Here is a 22,512-nt window from a genome sequence, read left to right on the forward strand (position 1 = left end):
AGAAGGCAATCCAGGCTGGACATAAAGAAACAAAGATATGAGTGTGGGAAGAATCAGGATCTATAAACATAAAGGGTAATGTAAGAAGAGAGTTGGTAAGTATGACAAACTAATAGCTCTCTGTGGCCATAGATGGAATGTTTTTTAGGCCAAAATTATGTTCTGAACAATTGGGTAATAAAAGCAAACAATAGACAGTTAGGCAATATTAAGGATAGTGACCTAGATATAAGAATCATCTGTATTGAAGTGATTGTTCCTTACCAATGTAATATCTATAGTGATAATCCCTCCTTTAGTCCTGATACTGATGATTTGTGTTCTCACTTCCTTGATTATTCTAGCTAGAGATTTATATTAGTTTCCTCTGGCTGTTGTAACAAATTTCCACAAACTTGGTGGCTTAAACAACAGAAATGTATTTTCTGACAGTTCTGGAAACCAGAAGTCCAAAATTAGTATCACTGGATCAAAATCAAAGTGCCATGCAGGGCTGTGCTCTCTCTGGAGGCTTTTAGGGAGACTGTTTTCTTCACTTCATCCACTTCTAGAGGCTCCCAGCATTCTTTGGCTTATGGCTTTATCACTTCAATCTCATAGACCAGCATCATTGTCAAATCTTACTCTGCTGCCTCTTCACCTTTTCATTCTCTGTGTGTAAAATCTCCCTCTGGTTCTCTCTATATATGTGATATGATTGCATTTTGAACCCATCAGGATAACCTTACCCTCTCAAGGTCCTTGAGTTAATCATATCTGCAAAGATCCTTTTTTTTAAGCCATAAAAGGTAATATTCATAGGTTCTAGGGATTAGGACATGGATATCACTTAGGGACCATTTTTTAGCATACCAAAGCGTTTATAATTTTGTTGGTTTGTTTGTGTAGTTTATCCATTCTGGCAATTTCTACTTTTTATTGGAGTATTTTGTCCATTAACATTTAATGCAGTTGTTGACGTGATTATTATTTATTATTTATTTCATTTTAGTATTTGTTTTCTGACGTTCTCTTTTGTCTATTTCTTTGATTTCTGGTCTTTACTGTTTCTTTTTTTTCTAATCTGGGTTTACCTTTGCCCTTTTCTAGTTTCTTACCGTGGAAACTTAAGTCTTTGATTTTAAACCTTTTAATATAAACAATTAAAACTATTGTATTAGTTTTCTATGCTGCATAAAAATTACCACAAACTGCCCTACCTGGTTTGGCTCAGTGGATAGAGCGTCAGCCTGCGGACTGAAGGGTCCCAGGTTCGATTCCGGTCAAGGGCATGTACCTTGGTTGCAGGCACATCCCCTGTAGTGGGTGTGCAGGAGGCAGCTGATAAATGTTTCTCTCTCATCCATGTTTCTAACTCTCTATCCCTTTCTCTTCCTCTCTGTAAAAATCAATAAAATATATTTTTATTTTTTTTAAATTAATATATTTTTTATTGATTGAGATATTACATATGTGTCCTTATCCCCATGTTACCCCCTATCCCCCCGCTCATGCCCTCACCTCCCTGTTGTCCGTGTTCATTGGTTAGGCCTATATGCTTGCATATAAGTCCTTTGGTTGATCTCTTCCCCTTACCCCCACCCTCCCCTACCTTCCCTCCAAGGCCCGACAGTCCAATCAATGCCTCTCAGTCTCTGGATCAGTCTTGGTTCATCAGTTTATGTTGTTCATTATATTCCACAAATGAGTGAGATCATGTGGTATTTATCCTTCTCTGACTGGCTTATTTCACTTAGCATAATGTTCTCCAGTTCCATCCATGCTGTGGCAAATGGTAAGAGTTCCTTCTTTTTTACAGCAGCATAGTATTCCATCGTGTAGATGTACCACAGTTTTCTAATCCACTCATCTGTTGATGGGCACTTAGGCTGTTTCCAAATCTTAGCTATGGTAAATTGTGCTGCTATGAACATAGGGATGCATATATCCTTTCTGATTGATGTTTCTAGTTTTTTGGGATATATTCTTAGAAGTGGGATCACTGGGTCAAATGGGAGTTCCATTTTTTAACTTTTTGAGGAAACTCCATACTCTCTTCCATAGTGGCTGCACCAGTCTGCATTCCCACCAGCAGTGCAGAAGGGTTCCTTTCTCTCCGCATCCTCTCCAACATTTGTTGTTTGTTGATTTGTTGATTATAGCCATTCTGACAGGTGTGAGATGATACTGCATTGTTGTTTTGATTTGCATCTCTCGGATGATTAGTGACTTTGAGCATGTTTTCATATGTCTATTGGCTTTCAGAATGTCCTCTTTTGAAAAGTGTCTATTTAGGTCCTTTGCCCATTTTTTGATTGGATTGTTTATCTTCCGTTTGTTAAGTTGTAAGAGTTCCCTGTAAATATTGTAGATTAAACCCTTATCAGAGATAACATTGGCAAATATGTTCTCCCATGCAGTGGGGGGTTCTTGTTTTGTTGATGGTTTCTTTTGCTGTACAAAAGCTTTTTATTTTGATGTAGTCCCATTTGTTTATTTTCTCTTTAGTTTCCAATGCCCTAGGGGCTGTATCAGTGAAGAAATTGCTTCGGCATATGTCTGAGATTTTGTTGCCTTTGGATTCCTCTAGTATTTTTATGGTTTCCGGTATTACATTTAAGTCCTTTATCCATTTTGAGTTTATTTTTGTGTAAGGTATAAGTTGGTGGTCTAGTTTCATTTTTTTGCATGTATCTGTCCAATTTTCCCAACACCATTTATTAAAGAGACTGTCTTGATTCCATTGTATGTTCTTGCCTCCTTTGTCAAATATTAATTGAGTATATTGGTTTGGGTCAATTTTGGGGTTCTCTATTCTATTCCATTGATATATATGTCTGTTCTTGTGCCAGTACCAGGCAGTTTTGAGAACAGTAGCTCTGTAATACAGTTTGATATCTGGTATTGAGATCCCTCCTACTTCATTCTTCTTTCTCAGGATCGCTGCAGCTATTCAGGGTCTTTTTTTATTCCAGATGAATTTTTGGAGAGTTTGTTCTAGGTCTGTGAAATATGCCGTTGGTATTTTAATGGGTAGTGCGTTGAATTTATAGATTGCTTTGGGTAGTATGGACATTTTAATGATGTTGATTCTACCAATCCATAAACATGGTATGTTCTTCCATCTGTTTATGTCTTCTTCTATCTCTTTTTTCAACGTCCTGTAGTTTTCAACATATAGGTCTTTTACCTCTTTAGTTAAGTTTATTCCTAGGTATCTCGATTTTTTTTTTTTGGTGCAGTGGTAAATGGGATTGCTTTTTTAGTCTCACTTTCTGTAAGTTCACTATTGGTGTAAAGAAATGCCATAGATTTTTTGGCATTAATTTTGTATCCCTGCTACATTGCCGAATTCATTTATTAATTCTAGTAATTTTTTGATGGAGTCTTTAGGGTTTTCTATGTATAGTATCATGTCATCTGCAAATAGGGACAATTTTACTTCTTCTTCACCAATTTGGATACCTTTTATTTCTTCTTCTTGTCTGATTGCATTGGCTGGCACCTCCAGTACTATGTTGAATAGGAGTGGTGAAAGGGGACATCCCTGTCTTGTTCCTGTTCTTAAGGGAAATGGTTTTAGTTTTTGCCCATTGAGTATGATGTTGGCTGTAGGTTTTTCATATAAGGCTCTTATTATGTTGAGGTATGATCCTTCTATTCCCACTTTGCTGAGCGTTTTTATCAGAAAAGGGTGTTGGACTTTGTCAACTGCCTTTTCTGCATCAATTGATATGATTATGTGATTTTTGTCTCAATTTGTTTATATGGTGTATCACGTTTATTGATTTGCAGATATTGTACCAGCCTTGCATCCTTGGAATAAATCCCACTTGGTCATGGTGTATGATCTTTTTAATGTAATGCTGGATCCGGCTTGCTAAAATTTTGTTGAGGATTTTAGCATCTATGTTCATCAGGGATATTGGCCTGAATCCTCTTTCTTTGTGGTGTCTTTATATGGTTTTGGGATTAGGGTAATGCTGGCTTCATAGAAAGAGCTTGGAAGTGTGCTTTCCTCTTGAATTTTTTGGAATAGTCTGAGAAGGATTGGTTTTAGTTCTTTGAATGTTTGGTTAAACTCCCCTGTGAAGCCATCTGGTCCAGGGCTTTTGTTTGCTGGAAGCATTTTGATTACTGTTTCAATTTCATCAGTAGTTATCGGCCTATTCAGGTTTTTTGATTCTTCCTGGTTGAGTTTTGGAAGCTTGTATTTTTCTAGGAATGTGTCCATTTCATCGAGGTTGTCCAGTTTGTTGGAGTAGAGGTGTTCGTAGTATTTTTTTACAGTCCTTTGTGTATCAGTGGGATCAGTTGTTACTTCACCTCTTTCATTTCTGATTTTGTTTATTTGGGTTCTCTTTGTTTCTTGGTGAGTGTGGCTAGAGGTTCATCAATCTTGTTTATCCTTTCAAAGAACCAGCTTTTGGTTTATTGATCTTTTGTAATTTTTTTTGGTCTCTATGTCATTTACTTCTGCTCTGATCTTTATTATTTCCTTCCTTCTGGCTACTGTGGGCTTTTCTTGTTGCTCTCTTTCTAATTCTTTAAGTTGCGGGGTCAGGTAATTTATTACCATTTTTTCTTGTTTTTTGAGGTAGACCTGTAGAGCTATGAACTTCCCCTCGCAAGACTGCTTTCACTGTGTCGCATAGATTTTGGATTGTTGTCATTGGAGTGTTTTCATTGTCATTTGTTTCCAGGATGCTTTTTATTTCTTCTTTGATCTCTTTGGTAACCCAATCATTGTTTAATAGCATGCTATTTAGCCTCCAAGTGTTTGATTTTTTTCCATTGTTTTTATTGTAGTTGATTTCTAGTTTTATGCCACTGTGATCTGAGAAGATGCTTGTTATGATTTCTATCCTCTTGAATTTGAAGAGACTTTGCCTATGTCCTAATATGTGGTTTATCTTTGAAAATGTCCTGTGTGCACTGGAGAAGAATGTATATTCTGTTTGGGGTGAAATATTCTGATGTCGTCAATTAAGTCCATCTTATCTAGTGAGTCATTTAGGATTGCTGTTTCCTTACTGATTTTTTGTTTAGAGGATTTATCTAGTGATGTCAGTGGGGTATTAAAGTCCCCTACTATGACCGTATTGCTATCAATCTCTCCCTTGATATCTTCCAGAAGTTGTTTTATGTATTTGGGTGCTCCTGTATTGGGTGCATATATATTTACAAGAGTTATATCTTCTTGTTGGATTGTTCCCTTTAGTATTATGTAGTGGCCTTCCTTATCTCTTGTTATGGCCTTTACTTTGAGGTCTTTTTTGTCAGATATAAGTATCGCAACCCCAACTTTATTCTCATTTCCATTTGCCTGAAAAAATTTTTTCCATCCCTTCACTATCAGTCTCTGTGAATCCTTTGTTCTCAGGTGGGTGTCTTGTAGACAGCAGATATATGGGTCATGTTTTCTTATCCATTCAGCTACCCTATGTCTTTTGATTGGGGCATTTAATCCATTTACGTTTAATGTTATTATTGATAAGTACTTGTTTGTCGTCATTTTTATTCTTAATGTTTGTGTTTCTTCTTGCCTTTCAATTTCTTTTTACAAGATTCCCTTTATCATTTCTTGCATTGCTGGCTTGGTGGTAATAAACTCTCTTAGTCCTTTTTTGTCTGTGAAGCTCCTGATTCCACCTTCAATTTTGAATGATAGCCTTGCTGGGTATAGTATTCTTGGATTCAGTCCCTTGGTTTGCATCACTTTGTATATTTCATTCTATTCCCTTCTAGCTTGGTGTGTTTCTGTTGAGAGATCCATTGATATTCTAATGGAAGATCCCCTGTATGTAACTCTCTGACTCTCTTTGGCAGCTTTTAAGATTCATGCTTTGTCATCGATGTTTGCCAATTTAATTATGATGTAACTTGGTGTTGGTCTTTTTGGGTTCATTTTGTTTGGGACTGTCTGTGCTTCTTGGATTTGCATGGTTCTTTTCTTGCCAATATCGGGGATGTTTTCTGTCATTATTTCTCCGAACAGGTTTTGTATTCCTTGCTTCTCTTCCTCTCCTTCTGGTACCCCTATTATGCAGATGTTGTTTCGTTTTGTGTTGTCCCAAAGCTCCCTTAGGTTCTCCTCTTGCTTTTAAATTTTTCTTTCCAGTTGCTGCTGTGTTTGTGTGTTTTTTCCTACCTTGTCTTCTAGCTCGCTGATGCAGTCCTCAGCCTCTTCTAGTCTACTGTTCAAGCCTTCCAATGTGTTCTTTCTTGCAGCTATGTTGTTCTTCATTTCCTCTTGATTCCTTTTCATATTGGTGACATTCTCATTCAGCTCCTTATAATTCTCATTGAGTTGTGTGTATTTGTCATTGAGTTGCATGTATTTGTCACCCAGCCGTTTGAGCATTCTTATAACCATTACTCTGAATTCTGTCTCCGAGAAGTTACTTGCCTTGGTTTCATTTAACTCTCTCTCTAGTGATTCCTCTTTTTCTTTCCTTTGAGGGTTGCTTTTTTGTCTCCCCATGTTTTGTTTAATGTTTTAATTGTTTCTGTGTCCTAGATCTGACTGTTTTGCTACCCCTGTTCTTTTGAGGAGGGTGCTGCTTGTGTGATCTCTCGCATCTCCTGAGTTTTGTAATCTAGTGTAGCTCCCTACTTGAGCTGTGTGGGTTTTCTTGATGTAGGCCTGCGAGCTGGTAAGGTGCAACCGCGGTGTCCAGATGTCAGCAGCTGGGGAGGGATATGTTCCAATTTTTGCTGCCTTGGGTCCTTGGCTAAAATCGCCCGTGCCCAGCTGGGGCTCTTGGAGGTACCCAGGAGCTGTCTGTCAGGGTGGTAGGGCTCAGGCAGCCTGCACACTTGGAAAGGCACAACTGTGGTGTCCAGAGTTCTGTAGCTGTAGAGTGGGAAGACTCAGTTTTTGCTGCTGGGCCTGTGGTTGTATAACCACGCTCCCAGTGATAGCTCACAGGGGCACCCGCGGTGTGCTTGCCAGTGTGGCACCCTGGAGCACTCTGAAGGGCCCTGTTGAAAGCTAAGCGATCGAGATGTCTGTGGGCAGGTATCCAGGATGAGGATATTGAGAATTTCTGTTGTTGGGATAGTGCACCCTTGTTAGAATAAGAACACACCTGTGGCCCGGTGGGCTCAGGAGGCCTGAGCGCTGGAAAAGCCTGACTATAGTGTCCAGAGTTTTGCAGCTGTAGAGTAGGAAGACTCAGTTTTTGCTGCTGTGCCTGTGGATGGATACACACGCTCCCAGTGGCAGCTCACAGGGGTACCTGTGGTGTGGATCTCCAAGGTACGCTGAGGGGCCCTGTGGCTGAAGTTATGTGACAGCATCTATTGGCAGTTATTCAGGAGAGTGAATTCAGAATTTCTGCTGTGAGGCATTGCACCCCCATTTGCACAATATTACACTCAGTGAGGCATGCAGTGGCTCCCCAGATCTGCCTATGGGATGGTGGGCTCCAGATGCCTGCCTGCTGGAAACGCGCCCTCTGGCAATGCGTTTGCGGCGTGTGCGCAGGGCTCTGACACACCCTAAGGGGCCCTGGCGTTGAAATTGTGCGACAGTGTCTATTGGCAGTTATTTAGGAAGAGTGAATTCAGAATTTCTCCTGTGGGGCTGTGCGCCCCTGTCTGTACAATATTGCACCGAGTGGGGTCTCACAGCGACTCCCAGGGGCTGCCTGTGATGGTCTCCAGATGCTTGTCTGCTGGAAACCGTGGCTCTGGCAGAATAAAATATATATTTTAAAAAATTACCACAAACTTAGCAGCTTAAAAAACACACACACTTGTAATCTCACAGCAGGTGCAAGCGGTGTGCGGGAGCAAAGAATTTTCAGTACCCACCAGAGGCTTGCCCTGATGACAGCGACAGGTGCCCCATCTTGGTCTGGTACCCCTGCTCACTGTTCCACCATCCCGCTGCAGCCAACACCGCCATGTTCTGTGCACACCCCCTGGTGGTCAGCACTCGTCATAGCAAATGGTTGTTCTGCCCTTCGGTCTATTTGTGTATTAGGGTAGTGTGTGTGTGTGTGTGTGTGTGTGTGTGTGTACACACACTAGTGGCCCGGTGCACGAAATTCATGCACGTTAAAAAGGAATTAATTAGAGGAAATGTTTTAATATTGCTATTTGCATTTTCTCTATAATAGAAGTGTCAGAGATGAAAGAAAATTAGTAAAATGTATATGAAAATCTTCCTCTTATCAGAGTCTGAGGCACACTGTGTGACCCAGAGTCAAGTCCCCGCCCACCCATGTGCACCTTGAAATCATGCGAGACCCAGACCCGGCCAGTCCCACCCCCATTGAGTGAGATCCAGACCCGGCCAGCCCCACCCCCATCAAACCCTGCCAGGTGGGGGGTGCAGCCTCAGGTCCCCGGCCTGGCACCAGGATGGGGGGCATGTCCTGAGGTCCCCCATCAAGCCCCACTGGGAGGAGGGGGTGCAGCCTCAGGTCCCCTGCCATGAGGGGGTTCCCTCAGCCCAGCCTGCCCCCCTCACAGTCCAGGAGCCCTCAGGGGCGGGAGGCGACCCCTTGGTCAGGAAGACGATGTCCCCATCACACCTTTGCTGCTGCCATGCCAGCAGCACAAGCCTCAGCTGGTCCTGGTTACCTGAGCCTCGGATGGCCCTGAATGGCTGGGCAGCCAACATCCGAGGCTTCCCTGAGCCTCAGGCTGTCCCTGGGCAGCTGAGGGGCTGAGTGCGGGTCCAGCCACACTGTGGGCCTGCCACCCCCCTTCCCTCCCTGCCTGGGCTGAAAGGACTGGGAGACTCCAGCAGGGCTGAGGAGACTGGGTGCCGCCATCTTGTGGCTATAAGCGCCGCCAACTTTGTGATGGTGTGACAGTCAATTTACATTTCCCTTTATTAGATAGGATATCATTGCCAAATATGTTCTCCCAGTGGGCTCTCTTGTCATTTTGTTGATGGTTTATTTTGCTGTGCAGAAGCTTTTTATTTTGGTGACTCCCATTTGTTTATTTTCTCCTTTGTTTCCTTTGCCTTAGGAGATGTATCAGTAAACATATTGCTATGAGAGATGCCTAAGATTTTGCTGCCTATGGTTTTTTCTAGGATTTTTATGGTTTCATGACTTACATTTAAGTCTTTTATCCATTTTGAGTTTATTCTTGTGTGTGGTGTAAGTTAGTGGTCTAGTTTCATTTTTTTGTATGTATCTTTCCAATTTTCCCAACACCATTTATTGAAGAGACTGTCTTGACTCCATTGTATGCTCTTGCCTCCTTTGTCAAATATTAATTGAGCATAATGGCTTGGATTGGTTTCTGGGTTCTCTGTTCTGTTCCATTGATTTATGTGCCTTTTCTTGTGCCAGCATCAGGTTGTTTTTATTACAGTGGCTTTGTAGTATAACTTGAAATCTGATATTGTGATTCCTCCAACTTTGTTTTTCTTTCTCAAAATGCTGCAGCTCTTCGGGGTCTTTTTTGATTCCATATAAATTTTTGGAGTATTTGTTCTAGCTCTGTGAAATATGCCATTGGTATTTTAATAGGGATTGCATTGAATTTGTAGATTGCCTTGGGTAGTATGGACTTTTTAATAATGTTGATTCTACCAATCCATGAATATGGTATATTCTTCCAGTTTTCCAATTTGGATGCCTTTTATTTCTTCTTGTCTGATCCTGTGGCTAGGACTTTCAGTAATATGCTGAATAAGAGTGGTGAACACACTTGGCCACTGTGAATAATGTTGCAGTGAACATAGGGGTGCATGCATCTTTGTGAATAAATGTTTTTCAAGTTTTTCGGATAGATACCCAGAAGAGGAATTGCTGGGTCATTTGATAACTATTCTTAATTTTTTGAGGAACTGCCATGCTGTTCCCCATGGTGGCTGTACCAATTTACATTCCACCAGCAATGAATGAGTTCCTTAATAGTGAAGTTGAACATCTTTTCATATATCTGTTAGCCATCTGTATGTATTCTTGTGGAAAGTGTCTCTTCAGGTCCTCTGCCCATTTTTTAATTGTTTTTTTTTTTTGGTTTGGTCTTGAGTCGTTTACGTTCTTTATATGTTTTGGATACTAACCCCTTGTCAGAGCTGTTATTTGCAAATACATCTCCTATTCGGCTGTTTGCCCTTTTGTTTTGTTGTCAGTTTCTTTTGCTATGCAGAAGCTTTTTAGTTTGATTAGTCCTATTCTTTTGTTTTTGTCTTTACTTCCGTTACCTTTAGGGTCAAATTCATAATCCTCTCTAAGACCACAAAATATTCTCTGAGGGGCTCAGTCACTCCAGAGGCTGATAACAAAGAGCAAGATGTTTTACATCTTGAATTGACAAGTGTTTGACAGCCAGAGTTATTTTCCCCTGGAGATTATCTTTGATAACAGATTTCTTCTGGGGAATAGTTGAGTGTGTGATTTTGTTTTTTGAAACCACTTCAGCAAGATGTGAAAAAGAGAAGAGACTATGGAAACTCATCTGATTCCAGATATGATGATGGAAGTGGATCCCCAAGAAGCCCCCCCCCCCGCCCCGCCCCGAAGAATGGGCCAAATTAATCATCTGCATGGTCCCAATCCTCCTCCAATGGCTGGTGGATGAGGAAGATAAATGTCTGCTCTAAGAAGCAGACAACTGGACATGCACATTTCATAGCAGAAGGAACAAACCATCAGGCAGTGGAAGGATATTTTTATTGGATATAGTAGACAGAACTGATGGTTTTTCCGGTGTGTTTCTTTTGTTTTAAGCTGGGTCTCTTGTAGACAGTATATAGTTGGGTCATGTGTTCGTATCCATTCAGCTGCCCTGTGCCTTTTGATTGGAGCATTTAATCCATTTACATTTAGGGTTATTATTGATAGGTACTTATTCATTGCCATTTTAATTTTGTATGCCTAGGTTTCTTTTCTGTATTGCAGTTCCTTAAGCATTTCTTGTAATGCTGACTTGGTGGTGATGCACTCCGTTAGCCTTTTTTTTGGGGGGGGGGGGTCTGGGAAATTCTTTATTTGACTATTTGAATGATAGTCTTGCTGTATACAGTAATCTTGGTTTCAGATCTTTGCTTTCCATTACCTTGAGTACTTCATGCCATTCGCTTCTGGCCTGTAGAGTTTCAAATGAGAAGTCAGATGTCAGCCATATGGGAGCTCCTTTGGAGGTAACAGTTTGCTCTTCTCTTGCTGCCTTTAAGATTCTCTCTTTGTCTTTAATTTTGATGTGTCTGGGCATGGGTCTTTTGGGGTTCTTCTTGCTTGGGGTTCTCTGTGCCTCCTGAACTTGTGTGATTTTTTCTTTACCAGGTTAGGGAATTTTTCTGCCATTATTTCTTCAAACACGTTCTGTACCTCTTTCTCCCTTTCTGCCTCTTCTGGCACACCTGCTATTCTAATATTGCATGGAAAATTTTTTTCTTTTCATACTTTAATGGTGTTCCGCTATCTTTAGTGAAGCCTGTGGAATTCAAATCATTGTTCTCTTATGTATAATCTGTTCTTTTTTCTGTGTTTTCAAGTTCCCTATTTTTGGTTTTCAGGAATTTGAATATAGTGAACCTACTACATGCAGTTTCCTTTGTATTTATCCACTTAGAGTTTACTGGATCTTCAATCTGAAATTTTGTCTTTTGCCATATATGAACCATTTTTAGCCATTATTTTTTCAGATTTTTTTCTCCACATAGCACTTCAATTACATGTACATTATACCTTTTTTTTTTTTTTACAGTATTGTAACAAGTACTTTAATGTCCAGTGGCAACCACTGTCTACTCACTTTTCCAAAATAGTTTCCTCCCAAGGAGAATTAAAATAGTTTGGATTTCTAAATCTCACCCCACTCATTCCAATTTGGATGCCTTTTATTTATTTTTGCCTGATCGCTGTGGCTAGGACATCCAGTAGTATCCTCCTATATAATAAAAGAGAAACATGTAAATTGACCATCCCTTCACTATGCTCACCAGCCAATCAGGAGTGAATATGCAAATTAACCTGACAAAGCTGGCGGGTTAATTTGCATACACAGATGCCTGGTGAAGAGCAGAAGCAGGAGAGCTGGCAGCTTGGGGGGATGTGGCTCCTTTGGTTGCTCCCTTGGGGGGCTGTGGCTCCCTCGGTCGCTCCCAGCATGGGGAGCACCAGGAATTCTGGGAATAGTACTTCTGATGGCAGCCCCAGGACCGAAAGCAGAAGCCCAGAGTGCGGGAGCACCAGGAATTGTAGTTCTGGTGGCAGATGAATCTCCTAAACCAGTGATGGCGAACCTATGACATGCGTGTCAGAGGTGACACGCGAACTCATTTTTTGGTTGATTTTTCTTTGTTAAATGGCATTTAAATATATAAAATAAATATCAAAAATATAAATCTTAGTTTCACTATGGTTGCAAATATCAAATAATTTCTATATGTGACACGGCACCAGAGTTAAGTTAGGGTTTTTCAAAATGCTGACACACCAAGCTCAAAAGGTTCGCTGTCACTGTCCTAGCACTAGAGCAAAGTGAGCCGGGAGCAAGTTACTGTTGCAGTGGGGGGTGGAGGGAAAGCAAAGGTGAGAGACATAAGATCAGAGTGTCTAGGAAAAATTAAAGGGAAGATAAATCCTAAAACTTCCAGGAAATCTCCACCAATGAAGCAAAGAAAAAATGCCTCTATTATTCTGTGAGCAACAAACCAAACTGGGTTGGGGATCTCAGACAATTCACTCATATGATTGCAAAGACAGACAGAAACTCCTGGATTGGAGAGGGCTCCCAGATTGGGGAGGGTGCAGGTCGGGCTGAGGGACCCACCCACTGTGCACGAATCTTTGTGCACCGGGCCCCTAGTCCTATCTAATAAAAGAGAAACATGGTAATTAGCGTACGACCGCTACCCTTCCCACTGGCTAATCAGGGCGATATGCAAATTAACTGCCAGCCAAGATGGCGGCTGGCAGCCAGGCAGCTTAAAGTGAACATGAGGCTTGCTTGCTTCAGTGACAGAGGACTCCAACGTTCCTCGCCGGCCGCTGCAGGCCTCTGAGCTGCAACTCTAAGCAACTATGTTACAAGTATAGAAGCTAAACAAAACCCCAGAAACCTGCTTTAGTCCGTCGGGCTTCAGCCAGCAGGATCGCAACATTGTTTCAAATACAGAAGGTAAACAAAGGCCAGAAACCTGCTTTCAGCAGCGGAGGCCTAAGAGCTGGAGCCAAGCCTCAAAGCTAAAGCTTGCCCAGAATTTAAAAAAAAAAAAAAAAAAAAAAAAAAAGTAAAAAAGGAGCGGTTGGGAGCTTCAGTCACCCGCCAGCCTGAAAACAGCCCTCAGCCCCTCACCCAGGCTGGCCAGGCACCCCAGTGGGGACCCCCACCCTGATCCAGGACACCCTTCAGGGCAAACCAGCCGGCCCCCACCCGTGCACCAGGCCTCTATCCTATATAATAAAAGGGTAATATGCCTCCCAGCACTGGGATCAGCGGAGCCGAGAGGCCTCCCGGCACCGGGATCAGCGTGACAGGGGGCAGCGCCCAAACCCCCTCATCGCCCTGCGGCTCTGTGTGTGACGGGACGGGGCCACAACCTCCCTATCCGCCCTGCTCTGTTCGTGACAGGGGAAGGCGCCCCAACCCCCTGGTCAGCCCTGCTCTGTGCCTGATAGGGGGAGCTCCCCAACCCCCTGATCACACTGCGGCTCTGTGTGTGACAGGGTGCAGCGCCCCAACCCCCTGATCGGCCCTGCTCTGTGTGTGACGTGGTAGAGCCATAACCTCCCCATTGGCCCTGCCCTGAGTGTGAGAGTGGCGGCGCCCCAACCCCCACCCCACGGGCCCTGCTCTGTGTGTGATGGGGTAGAGCCATAACCTCCCCATCGGCCCTGCCCTGAGTGTGACAGTGGCGGCGCCCCAACCCCCTGATCGGCCCTGCTCTGTGGGTGATAGAGGGCGGCGCCCCAACCCCCTGATCCGCCCTGCTCTGTGTGTGACAGGGGGCGGTGCCCCAACTCCCCTATCGGCCCTACCCTGTGAGTGACAGGGGGGAGCTCCTCAACCCCCTGATGGGCCCTGCTCTGTGCCTGACAGGGTATGGAGCCCCAACCCCCCGATGGGCCCTGCTCTGTGTGTGACAGGGGGCAGCGCCCCAACCCCCTGATTGGCCCTGCTCTGTGCGTGACAGGGGGTGGCGCCGCAACCTCCCCATTGACCCTGCCTTGAGTGTGACAGTGGGCGGTGCCCCAATCCCCCAGTCGGCCCTGCTCTGAGCCCGACCAGGGGCTGCACCTAGGGATTGGGTCTGCCCTCTTTCACCCGGGAGCAGGCCTAAGTCAGCAGGGCGTTATCTCCCAAGGGGTCCCAGACTGCGAGAGGGCACAGGCCAGGCTGAGGGGATCCCCCGCCCCCCCGAGTGCACAAATTTTTGTGCACCGAGCCTCTAGTCCTGTATAATAAAAGGGTGATATGCTAATTGAACCTAACTGCAGAATGACCGGTTGCTATGATGCCCATTGACCACCAGGGGGCAGACGCTCAATGCAGGAGCTGCCCCCTGGTGGTCATTGCGCTCCCACAGTGGGAACTTTGATCAACCACAAGCCGGACTGACGACTGCAAGTGCAGCGGCCTCTCCCGTATTCACGGTAGTGCTAAGGATGTCTGACTATGTCTTAGGCCTCCTGCGGGCCTAAGCTGGCAGGTGGACATTCCCCGAGGACTCCCAGCTGCCAGAGGGATGTCTGACTGCCAGCTCTGGCCCGGTCTCCCGGGGAGTAGGCCTAAGCCGGCAGGTGGACATCCCCCACGGGGTCCCAGACTGCACCAGGCCTCTGGTGTTGAATAAGAGTGGTGAAAACACACATCCCTGTCTTGTTCCTGTTCTTAGGGGAAATGCCCATTGAGTATGATGTTGGCTGTAGGTTTGTCATATATGGCCTTTATCATGTTGAGATATGCTCCCATCATGCCCAGGCTTAGTCCTTAGTTTAGATGTAGATTATATTCATAGCTCACTTAGCCTTGGTTCATGGTGAATTAGGTGAGGTCCTGGAAAGAAGTAAAAACCTATTCAGTGTATTTTATTCTTGGTATGTACTTTGTGAGAGGGATCAGTTTTTAGGTCCAAGTGTCAGTGAGTGATAAAATCTAGCTATTGAAATTTGTGGTATGTAATACTAGGAAACTCACCTAGCCCCAGGTTCCCAAGTGGAGCAAAGAAACTTAAAGAAAAAGAGGAAGCATATTATTTCTATGTAAATAAATAAGTGGGGCAAAAAAATACCCAGACAAGTTTGATTCCCTCCTGTGCCTGTGTACCAACCATGCCCCTTTATAGTGGGGTCAGTTGCTAGTCCATGGCCTGCTGAGAGAGCATTACAGATGTGCAGTGCCCAGATTCAGCTGTTCTGTTCTTTTCTTTTTTTTTTTTTTAAAGGTTTTTATTTTTTTAAATATATTTTATTGATTTTTTACAGACAGGAAGGGAGAGAGATAGAGAGTTAGAAACATCGATGAGAGAGAAATATCGATCAGCTGCCTCCTGCACATCTCCTACTGGGGATGTGTCCGCAACCCTGGTACATGCCCTTGACCGGAATCAAACCCGGGACCCTTCAGTCCGCAGGCCAACGCTCTATCCACTGAGCCAAACCGGTTTCGGCCAGCTGTTAGTTCTTGAGGGACAGAAGCTTAAAGCTGTCATCCAGGATGACCTGTTGCTCCATGTTTTTGTTTTTTGTTTTTGTTTTTTGTGTTGGTACCAGACCATACCACCAAGAGCCAGAGTGATGAGCAGGATAATGACACCCATGGCAATTAAAACAGAACCTAGCATCTTGCTATCCTTTTCAGGGATCTGCATGCCCAGCATGCTCACATTGCCTTCTCTAAAGTCTCTGGAGATTGCTTTCCCAATCTCAGTGGTGGTGGTGGTGAGAATGCTTAAATGTTCTCTTTGATACAAGACAGTAACATGGCAGTGAATCAGCCATGTCCCAGGGTTGCTGGCCACCATCTCCACAACTTCAAAGGTACCCAGGAAGAGATCTACCACATCTTCCTGGTAACTCTCTCCATTCTCATAAAGGAAGCTCTCTGCATAGAAGTAGACAGTGTGCAGGTCAATATCTTGGTCCATGGCTAGTATGTACCAAGCCACTCATCCTCTTTTGTACATGGTAAGACACTTGAGGTTGGCATAGAGTTTTCCATAAATGGCCTGCATTTTATTACTCTCCAAGAAAGTTTCATCCTGTAGGTTAACACGATCTGGCTCCTTGGGCCCATGGAGTGCCATGTTCTCATCCAGATACCAAGACTAGTTCTCATCAAAAATCAAGAATAACAAGGCATATTCTTGGTCCATGTCATTTCATAATCCGTGGGCCTCCAGGATCCCTTTCTGCAGATAACCAAGAGCACCACCAAGCCACTATACATGTCCTTGATGGGATCTGTTGCAGAATAATAAAGCCAGGAAACATAAGCAGAATCATTGGCTCCATGGCCAGATCTTTCTTTGTAAATGAGAATCTCACCATTTACAACAGCATGGATGGACCTGGACAGTATTATGCTAAGCAAAATAAGCCAGTCAGAGAAAATACATTATACCTTTCAGTATTGGCCCACAGACTTACTGTCTTTTTTAATCTTACTGATTAATTTCCCTATCCATTCACTCTTTATTATCTTTATTCTGCAGTTAAGTCCATTTGGTTAAATTTTTTAAAATATATTTTATTGATTTTTTACAGAGAGGAAGAGAGAGGGATAGAGAGTTAGAAACATCGATGAGAGAGAAACATCGATCAGCTGCCTCCTGCACACCTCCTACTGGGGATGTGCCCGCAACCAAGGTACATGCCTGAGACCTTTCAGTCCGCAGGCCGATGCTCTATCCACTGAACCAAACCAGTTAGGGCTGGTTAATTGTTTTATTCCAATTATTTGCCTCAGTTCTACCGTTTATATTTGTTTTTTTGTGGTGGTTTTTTTTTGTGCTTCCTCCACTGAGATTTTCTATCTTATTTCATTTTGAGAATTTTTTCCCTTATGTCATTGAGCATAGTTTTAATAACTTTTCCTGCTAATACATCATCTGGGTTATCTCAGGATTGGTCTCTTGCAAATGGATTACATTTTCCTGATTTGGGTTGTCGTGTGTGTGTGTGTGTGTGTGTGTGTGTGTGTGTGTGTGTGTGTGTTTGGTTTGTTTTCTTTTTTGGTATGTTGGAATCATTCTTGATTGTCCTGAATGATAGGTTGGGAAGACTAGATTCTATTATATTCCTCCAAAGGGTGTTGATTTGTTCTTGGAGGCAGTTAATTTGGGTGGCAGGTTAAAATCTCACTTTTTTGTCCTTAGCTAGGCTGCGTGGAGTCTGTCTTGTACATGTGTGGTTATGGAATTCAGCTAAAGATTTAGGCAATGCTTATATATAAAAGTTGGGGCTCTCCCTCTCTGATTCTCTTCTTCTCTTCTTCTCTTCTTTCTCTCCCTGACTTTCCAGCATCTGTCTTTACCCCCATACTGCTCTCTAATTCTCTTGGCCAAAAGGACTGAGTGTTCTATGAGTGTTTAGCCCTGACTGGAGCCTGGATGCAGGCTATAGGCCATGAAACTGGAAAATCATCCCATGCCATTCCTTTCTTCCAAACATTGATACCCCCTAGAATCTGCCTACTTGAGCCACTTTCTTGTCTCTTCGAGCAGTAATTGTTTAGAATATCTGTGGAGGGATGATGAGAAGCAGAACTGAAGAGCATTTTGAAACATTTTTAGAAGAAACATTTTATTTGCAATCTAATGGGATGGTAAAAATATTATAATTAGCCAACCTAAGCTAGATTTGAGGATTTCCTTTAGTGATTTTCTAGAATCTTTTTACTCTATTCTTTTGTTCTCTCTTCAGTATATAGCTATTTAGAAATATTTGATAAAGGATTTTCATTATAGCACCTATCAAAGAAAATTCTTTTTTTAAAAATATATTTTATTGATTTTTTACAGAGAGGAAGGGAGAGGGATAGAGAGTTAGAAACATCGATGAGAGAGAAGCATCGATCAGCTGCCTCCTGCACATCCCCCACTGGGGATGCGCCTGGAACCAAGGTACATGCCCTTGACGGGAATCGAACCCAGGACCCTTCAGTCTGCAAGCCGACGCTCCATCCAGTGAGCCAAACCAGCTAGGGCCAAAGGAAATTCTTTGGTAGGAGCTATAATATAGGTAGTATCTTCCTTAGCTGGTCCTCATCACCAATGGCTTTATGAACAGATGAGGCCAGGCCTCAGACCCAGTTCCCAGAGTAATACAGAATTTTAAAAGCATCTATTATGCCCAGCCATTGTGGCTCAGTGGTTGAGCTATCAACCCATAAGCCAGGAGGTCACAGTTCACTTCCCAGTCCGGGCACATGCTCGGGTTGCGGGCTCAATCCCCAGTTGAGGGTGTGCAAGAGGCAGCCAGTCAATGATTCCCTCTCATCATTGATGTTTCTATCTCTCTCTCTCCCTCTCCCTTCCTCTCTGAAATCAGTAAAAACATATTTAAAAAAATAAAATAAAGGTACTGATTGGAGTTATGAGTAATGTTTTCTTTTATCTTTTTTCATATTTCCTGCAATGAGCATATATTAATTTATGTTGCTGTGTTCTTAATTACAAAATACATGTTTAGATTAAATTTAAATGTATGGAAATGCATAACATAGAAAGGGATAGTCTCATCTGTAATTTTACTTTCCAAAGGCAGTCATTATCAGCTAAACTACATGGTGCCAAAGTCCTTTGTTTTTATGCTACTACTAGAGGCCTGGTGCAAGAAAGTTGTGTGCTGGCATGGGGGGGGGCAGGGTGGGGAGAAGCCTCAGCCCAGCCTGCGCCCTCTCGCAGACCGGGACCCCTTGCTCTTTACTCCACCTGCAGCCGAGGCGGGAGAGGCTCCCGTCACTGCGCTCGTCAGCCGTGAGCCCAGCTTCTGGCTGAGCAGCGCTCCCCCTAGTGGTCAGTGCACGTCATAGCAACCGGTCGTTCCCCTGTTTGGTCGATTTGCATATTAGGGCTTTATTATATAGCATGTTGATCCAGCATTTGTAACTGGGTAATAGTTTGATAGCAACTAGAAGTATATAAGCTGAAGTTTGTTATAGACAAACTAAAGAATCCTATAAAAATGCCAAAAAAGCCAAACCGGTTTGGCTCAGTGGATAGAGTGTCAGCCTGCGGACTCAAGGGTCCCGGGTTCGATTCCGGTCAGGGGCATGTACCTTGGTTGTGGGCACGTCCCCACTGGGGGGCGTGCAGGAGGCAGCTGATTGATCTCTCTCATCGATGTTTCTGACTTTCTATCCCTCTCCCTTCTTCTCTGTAAAAAATCAATAAAATATATTTTTTTAAAAATGCCCAAAAAAAAACCCGTGACCCCCAAAAATTCAGCGTGGTGGGGGGAAAAAAATACAAAATAACGTAAGAGCAATTAAAACTGCATATGGTCAAATTAGTTATTGACCAAAAGTTAACAAAAATATTAAATCTTGAGAAAATCTAGAGCAACTAAATTTGACCTAGATAAACCAGACTTATTAGAAATAATGGCCACAATAACCACTTTTAAAATGATAAAACATAGCTCTGGCTGGTGTTTTTCAGTGGTGAGAGCATCAGCCCATGCACTGAAAGGTCATGGGTTTGATTCCCAGTCACGGGTTTAATTCCCGGTCGAGAGCACCTTCCTGGATTGCAGGTTTGATCCCTGGTCCCCTGTCGGGTTGTTGCAGGAGGCAACCAATTGATATGTCTCTCTCAAATTGATGTTTCTATCTCCTTTGTCTCCCCCCACCCCCCTTCCCTTTACTCTCTGAAAAGCAATGGAAAAAATATCCTGGGGTGAGGATTTAAATTTTTTTTTTCCAATGATAAAACATAATTGACAAAGATATAATAAATTAACTAAATCTTTATTTGAAATTTGGTACTTGAGCCTGATAAAAAAGATTTCAGTAAAGTTAAAATGGAAAGAAATGGAGTTGGTTTAACTATGATTTATTATTACCATTATTTTGACTTTTCATGTCTTAGCCAGCATTCCATATTAGCTTGTATAGCTCTGTCTCATTCTTTTTAATGACTGTTATTATCCCATTGCATGAATTTATGATAATTATTCTGCCTTTTAAAAAACTACTCTGTCTTCCAGAATATGCTTTTAAGGCTATTAACCAGGGAGGCCTTACATCGGTAGCTGTCAGAGGGAAAGACTGTGCAGTAATTGTCACACAGAAGAAAGTACCTGTAAGTAATACTGCCCAGATAGCCGATTATTGCAAAATATAATATCAGAATTGTTCACAAGTTTGTACAGAGGGTTATTATTACCTATAAATGTTAACATTATTCTTGCTTTGACTCTGTTTACCTAGTATTTACTGATTGGTTTTAACTGTAAGCAAACAAAAAAATATTTATTATATAGTATATTATTTAATTTCACAGTATTTTTATCACTACACAGAGATTTTTAAAAAATTATCTGATTTATTTTGTTCATTAGGACAAATTATTGGATTCCAGCACAGTGACTCACTTATTCAAGATAACTGAAAACATTGGCTGTGTGATGACAGGAATGACAGGTAATTGCCTCAATGTCTACTTAGATTTGTTATTTTCTTCTCATTATTTTTGAGTTTTGTACTAATTTTAAAGTATAATAGAATTAGATATCCATACTACTGTTAGGGAAACTGGGCCCCTCTCACAGATGATTTATTTCAGATGTAGTTAATAGTGTAAGGGGATGTAAGTCAGTAAATCTCAAACCTAGTAATAATGACATTGGTTAGAAGTAAGTGAGAATTATAAAAAATTACTTTGGGTTTCTATTTTCTGAAATAAGGGAAAATTCAAGCTTACCAAAAAAGATCAAGAGAAACATTGTCTCCTTAAAATTTGTTCTTAGGGAGTTATTAGTTATAGAAACTATTTTGGCAGTTCTATACACAGTACTGCCCTTTAAAGGGATCAGAATAAAACGACAGTACTGTGTATAGAACTTCATCTTAAAATTTTTTCTTTTTATTATATACTTACTAGAGGCCTGGTGCATGAAAATTCATGCGCTGGAGCTGGGGGTCCCCCTCTCACTATCTGGGAGCCCTCAAGGGCGGGAGTCAACCTGGTGATCAGGGGAAGGCAACGCCCCATCACACCTCTACTGCTGCCACTGCCGGCAGCACAAGCCTCGGCCGGCCCTGGTTATCTGCACCTCGGGCTGGCTCTGGGCAGCTGGGAGGCTGAGGGGACTGGGGGACTCCAGAGGCAGGTACGTGGAGCGGCCGGGCCCGCCTGGGGGCAGGTCTGGCCTTGATGTGCGCCTGCCACCCCAGCAGGGCTGAGGAGACTGGGCGCCACCATCTTGTGGCCGTGGGCACCACCATCTTTGAGGGTGGGGCAGTCAATTAGCATATTCCCTCCTTATTGCCTGTGGGCACTGCCATCTTTGCGAGGGTGTGAGGGTCAATTAGCATATTCCCTCCTTATTGGCTGTGGGCACTGCCATCTTTGCGAGGGTGTGAGGGTCAATTAGCATATTCTCTCTTTATTAGATAGGATCATTGACTATTCATTGGTGGAATAAAAAGCCATAGTGGACTACTTCTGCTTTCCTTAAGTCATAATGGAGATATATAGAAAATTGTCTGGCTTGGGGATCATTCTTTGCTTCTAAAGAACTAAACCTTTTTTATGCTTTTAGCTGACAGCAGATCCCAGGTACAGAGGGCACGCTATGAGGCAGCTAATTGGAAATACAAGTATGGCTATGAGATTCCTGTGGACATGCTGTGTAAAAGAATTGCTGATATTTCTCAGGTCTACACACAGAATGCTGAAATGAGGCCCCTTGGTTGTTGTAAGTATGCTAAGAAGTACTTAAGTAATTGATAAATTTAGAATTATTCTTAGAGAAGATGCATAAAGAAAATTATTTCAGGTTCTGAACATATGGTTTGGAAATTGTGAGGAAATCTTTATAATTTATCATTAGTCAACAATGAAGGATAGGTTTCACAACAGTACTTACAGTATTATCTTGAAACTTTAGATGCTATTAGACTTTTTATCAAAATATTTTTGTTTAGTGTGTGTGATTTGAAAGATCCAGATTGTTATATTAGGCTTTTGTAATGGGGGTTCTACAACAATTCTAGATTACTTGTTCAAATGAAATACCTAAATTAGGCATGTTAGTAATGTAGTTGTTTTCTTGACCACTCTAAAGAAACAGGCTCACACACATATGCCTGATTCATATTTTTAGAATAAATTTCTTTTTTTAAAAAACAAGGAAAATTTTAATGGGAGAGAGATATGGTTTACTGATTTTAGACTTAATGTAGTAAATTATCCTGAAAAATTCAACACAAGTTGCCTTTGGCATAGTGTCATTCATTCATTTATGAAAATTAAAGCAGTCAATGTAATGATTTTTCTTTAGCATCTAATCCTATTTTTTAACCTCTCACAAATTCTCCCTTCATTTCTTTGGCGATACTCTTCCTGCACCTCACTTTCCTTAGCTCATCCTCTTCTGTTGGTCT

At 42.4% G+C, this 22,512-nt stretch overlaps 1 protein-coding gene and 1 pseudogene across 3 annotated transcripts in view; both read left to right on the plus strand.

Annotated features, from left to right (window-relative positions):
• Nucleotides 1-22,512, plus strand: part of PSMA6 (proteasome 20S subunit alpha 6) — a 36,058-nt gene that overhangs the window by 6,651 nt on the left and 6,895 nt on the right. For all 3 annotated transcript variants that reach the window (XM_059710650.1, XM_059710646.1, XM_059710649.1), the window contains 3 exons: nt 20,112-20,206; nt 20,466-20,547; nt 21,669-21,824. In XM_059710650.1, the coding sequence (XP_059566633.1) occupies nt 20,112-20,206; nt 20,466-20,547; nt 21,669-21,824 (333 nt within the window). The remainder of the gene's footprint in view (nt 1-20,111; nt 20,207-20,465; nt 20,548-21,668; nt 21,825-22,512) is intronic.
• Nucleotides 8,338-10,593, plus strand: LOC132241726 (selenoprotein K-like; annotated as a pseudogene).

Source organism: Myotis daubentonii, chromosome 1 (genome assembly GCF_963259705.1).
Source record: "Myotis daubentonii chromosome 1, mMyoDau2.1, whole genome shotgun sequence".
Taxonomy (NCBI): domain Eukaryota; kingdom Metazoa; phylum Chordata; class Mammalia; order Chiroptera; family Vespertilionidae; genus Myotis; species Myotis daubentonii.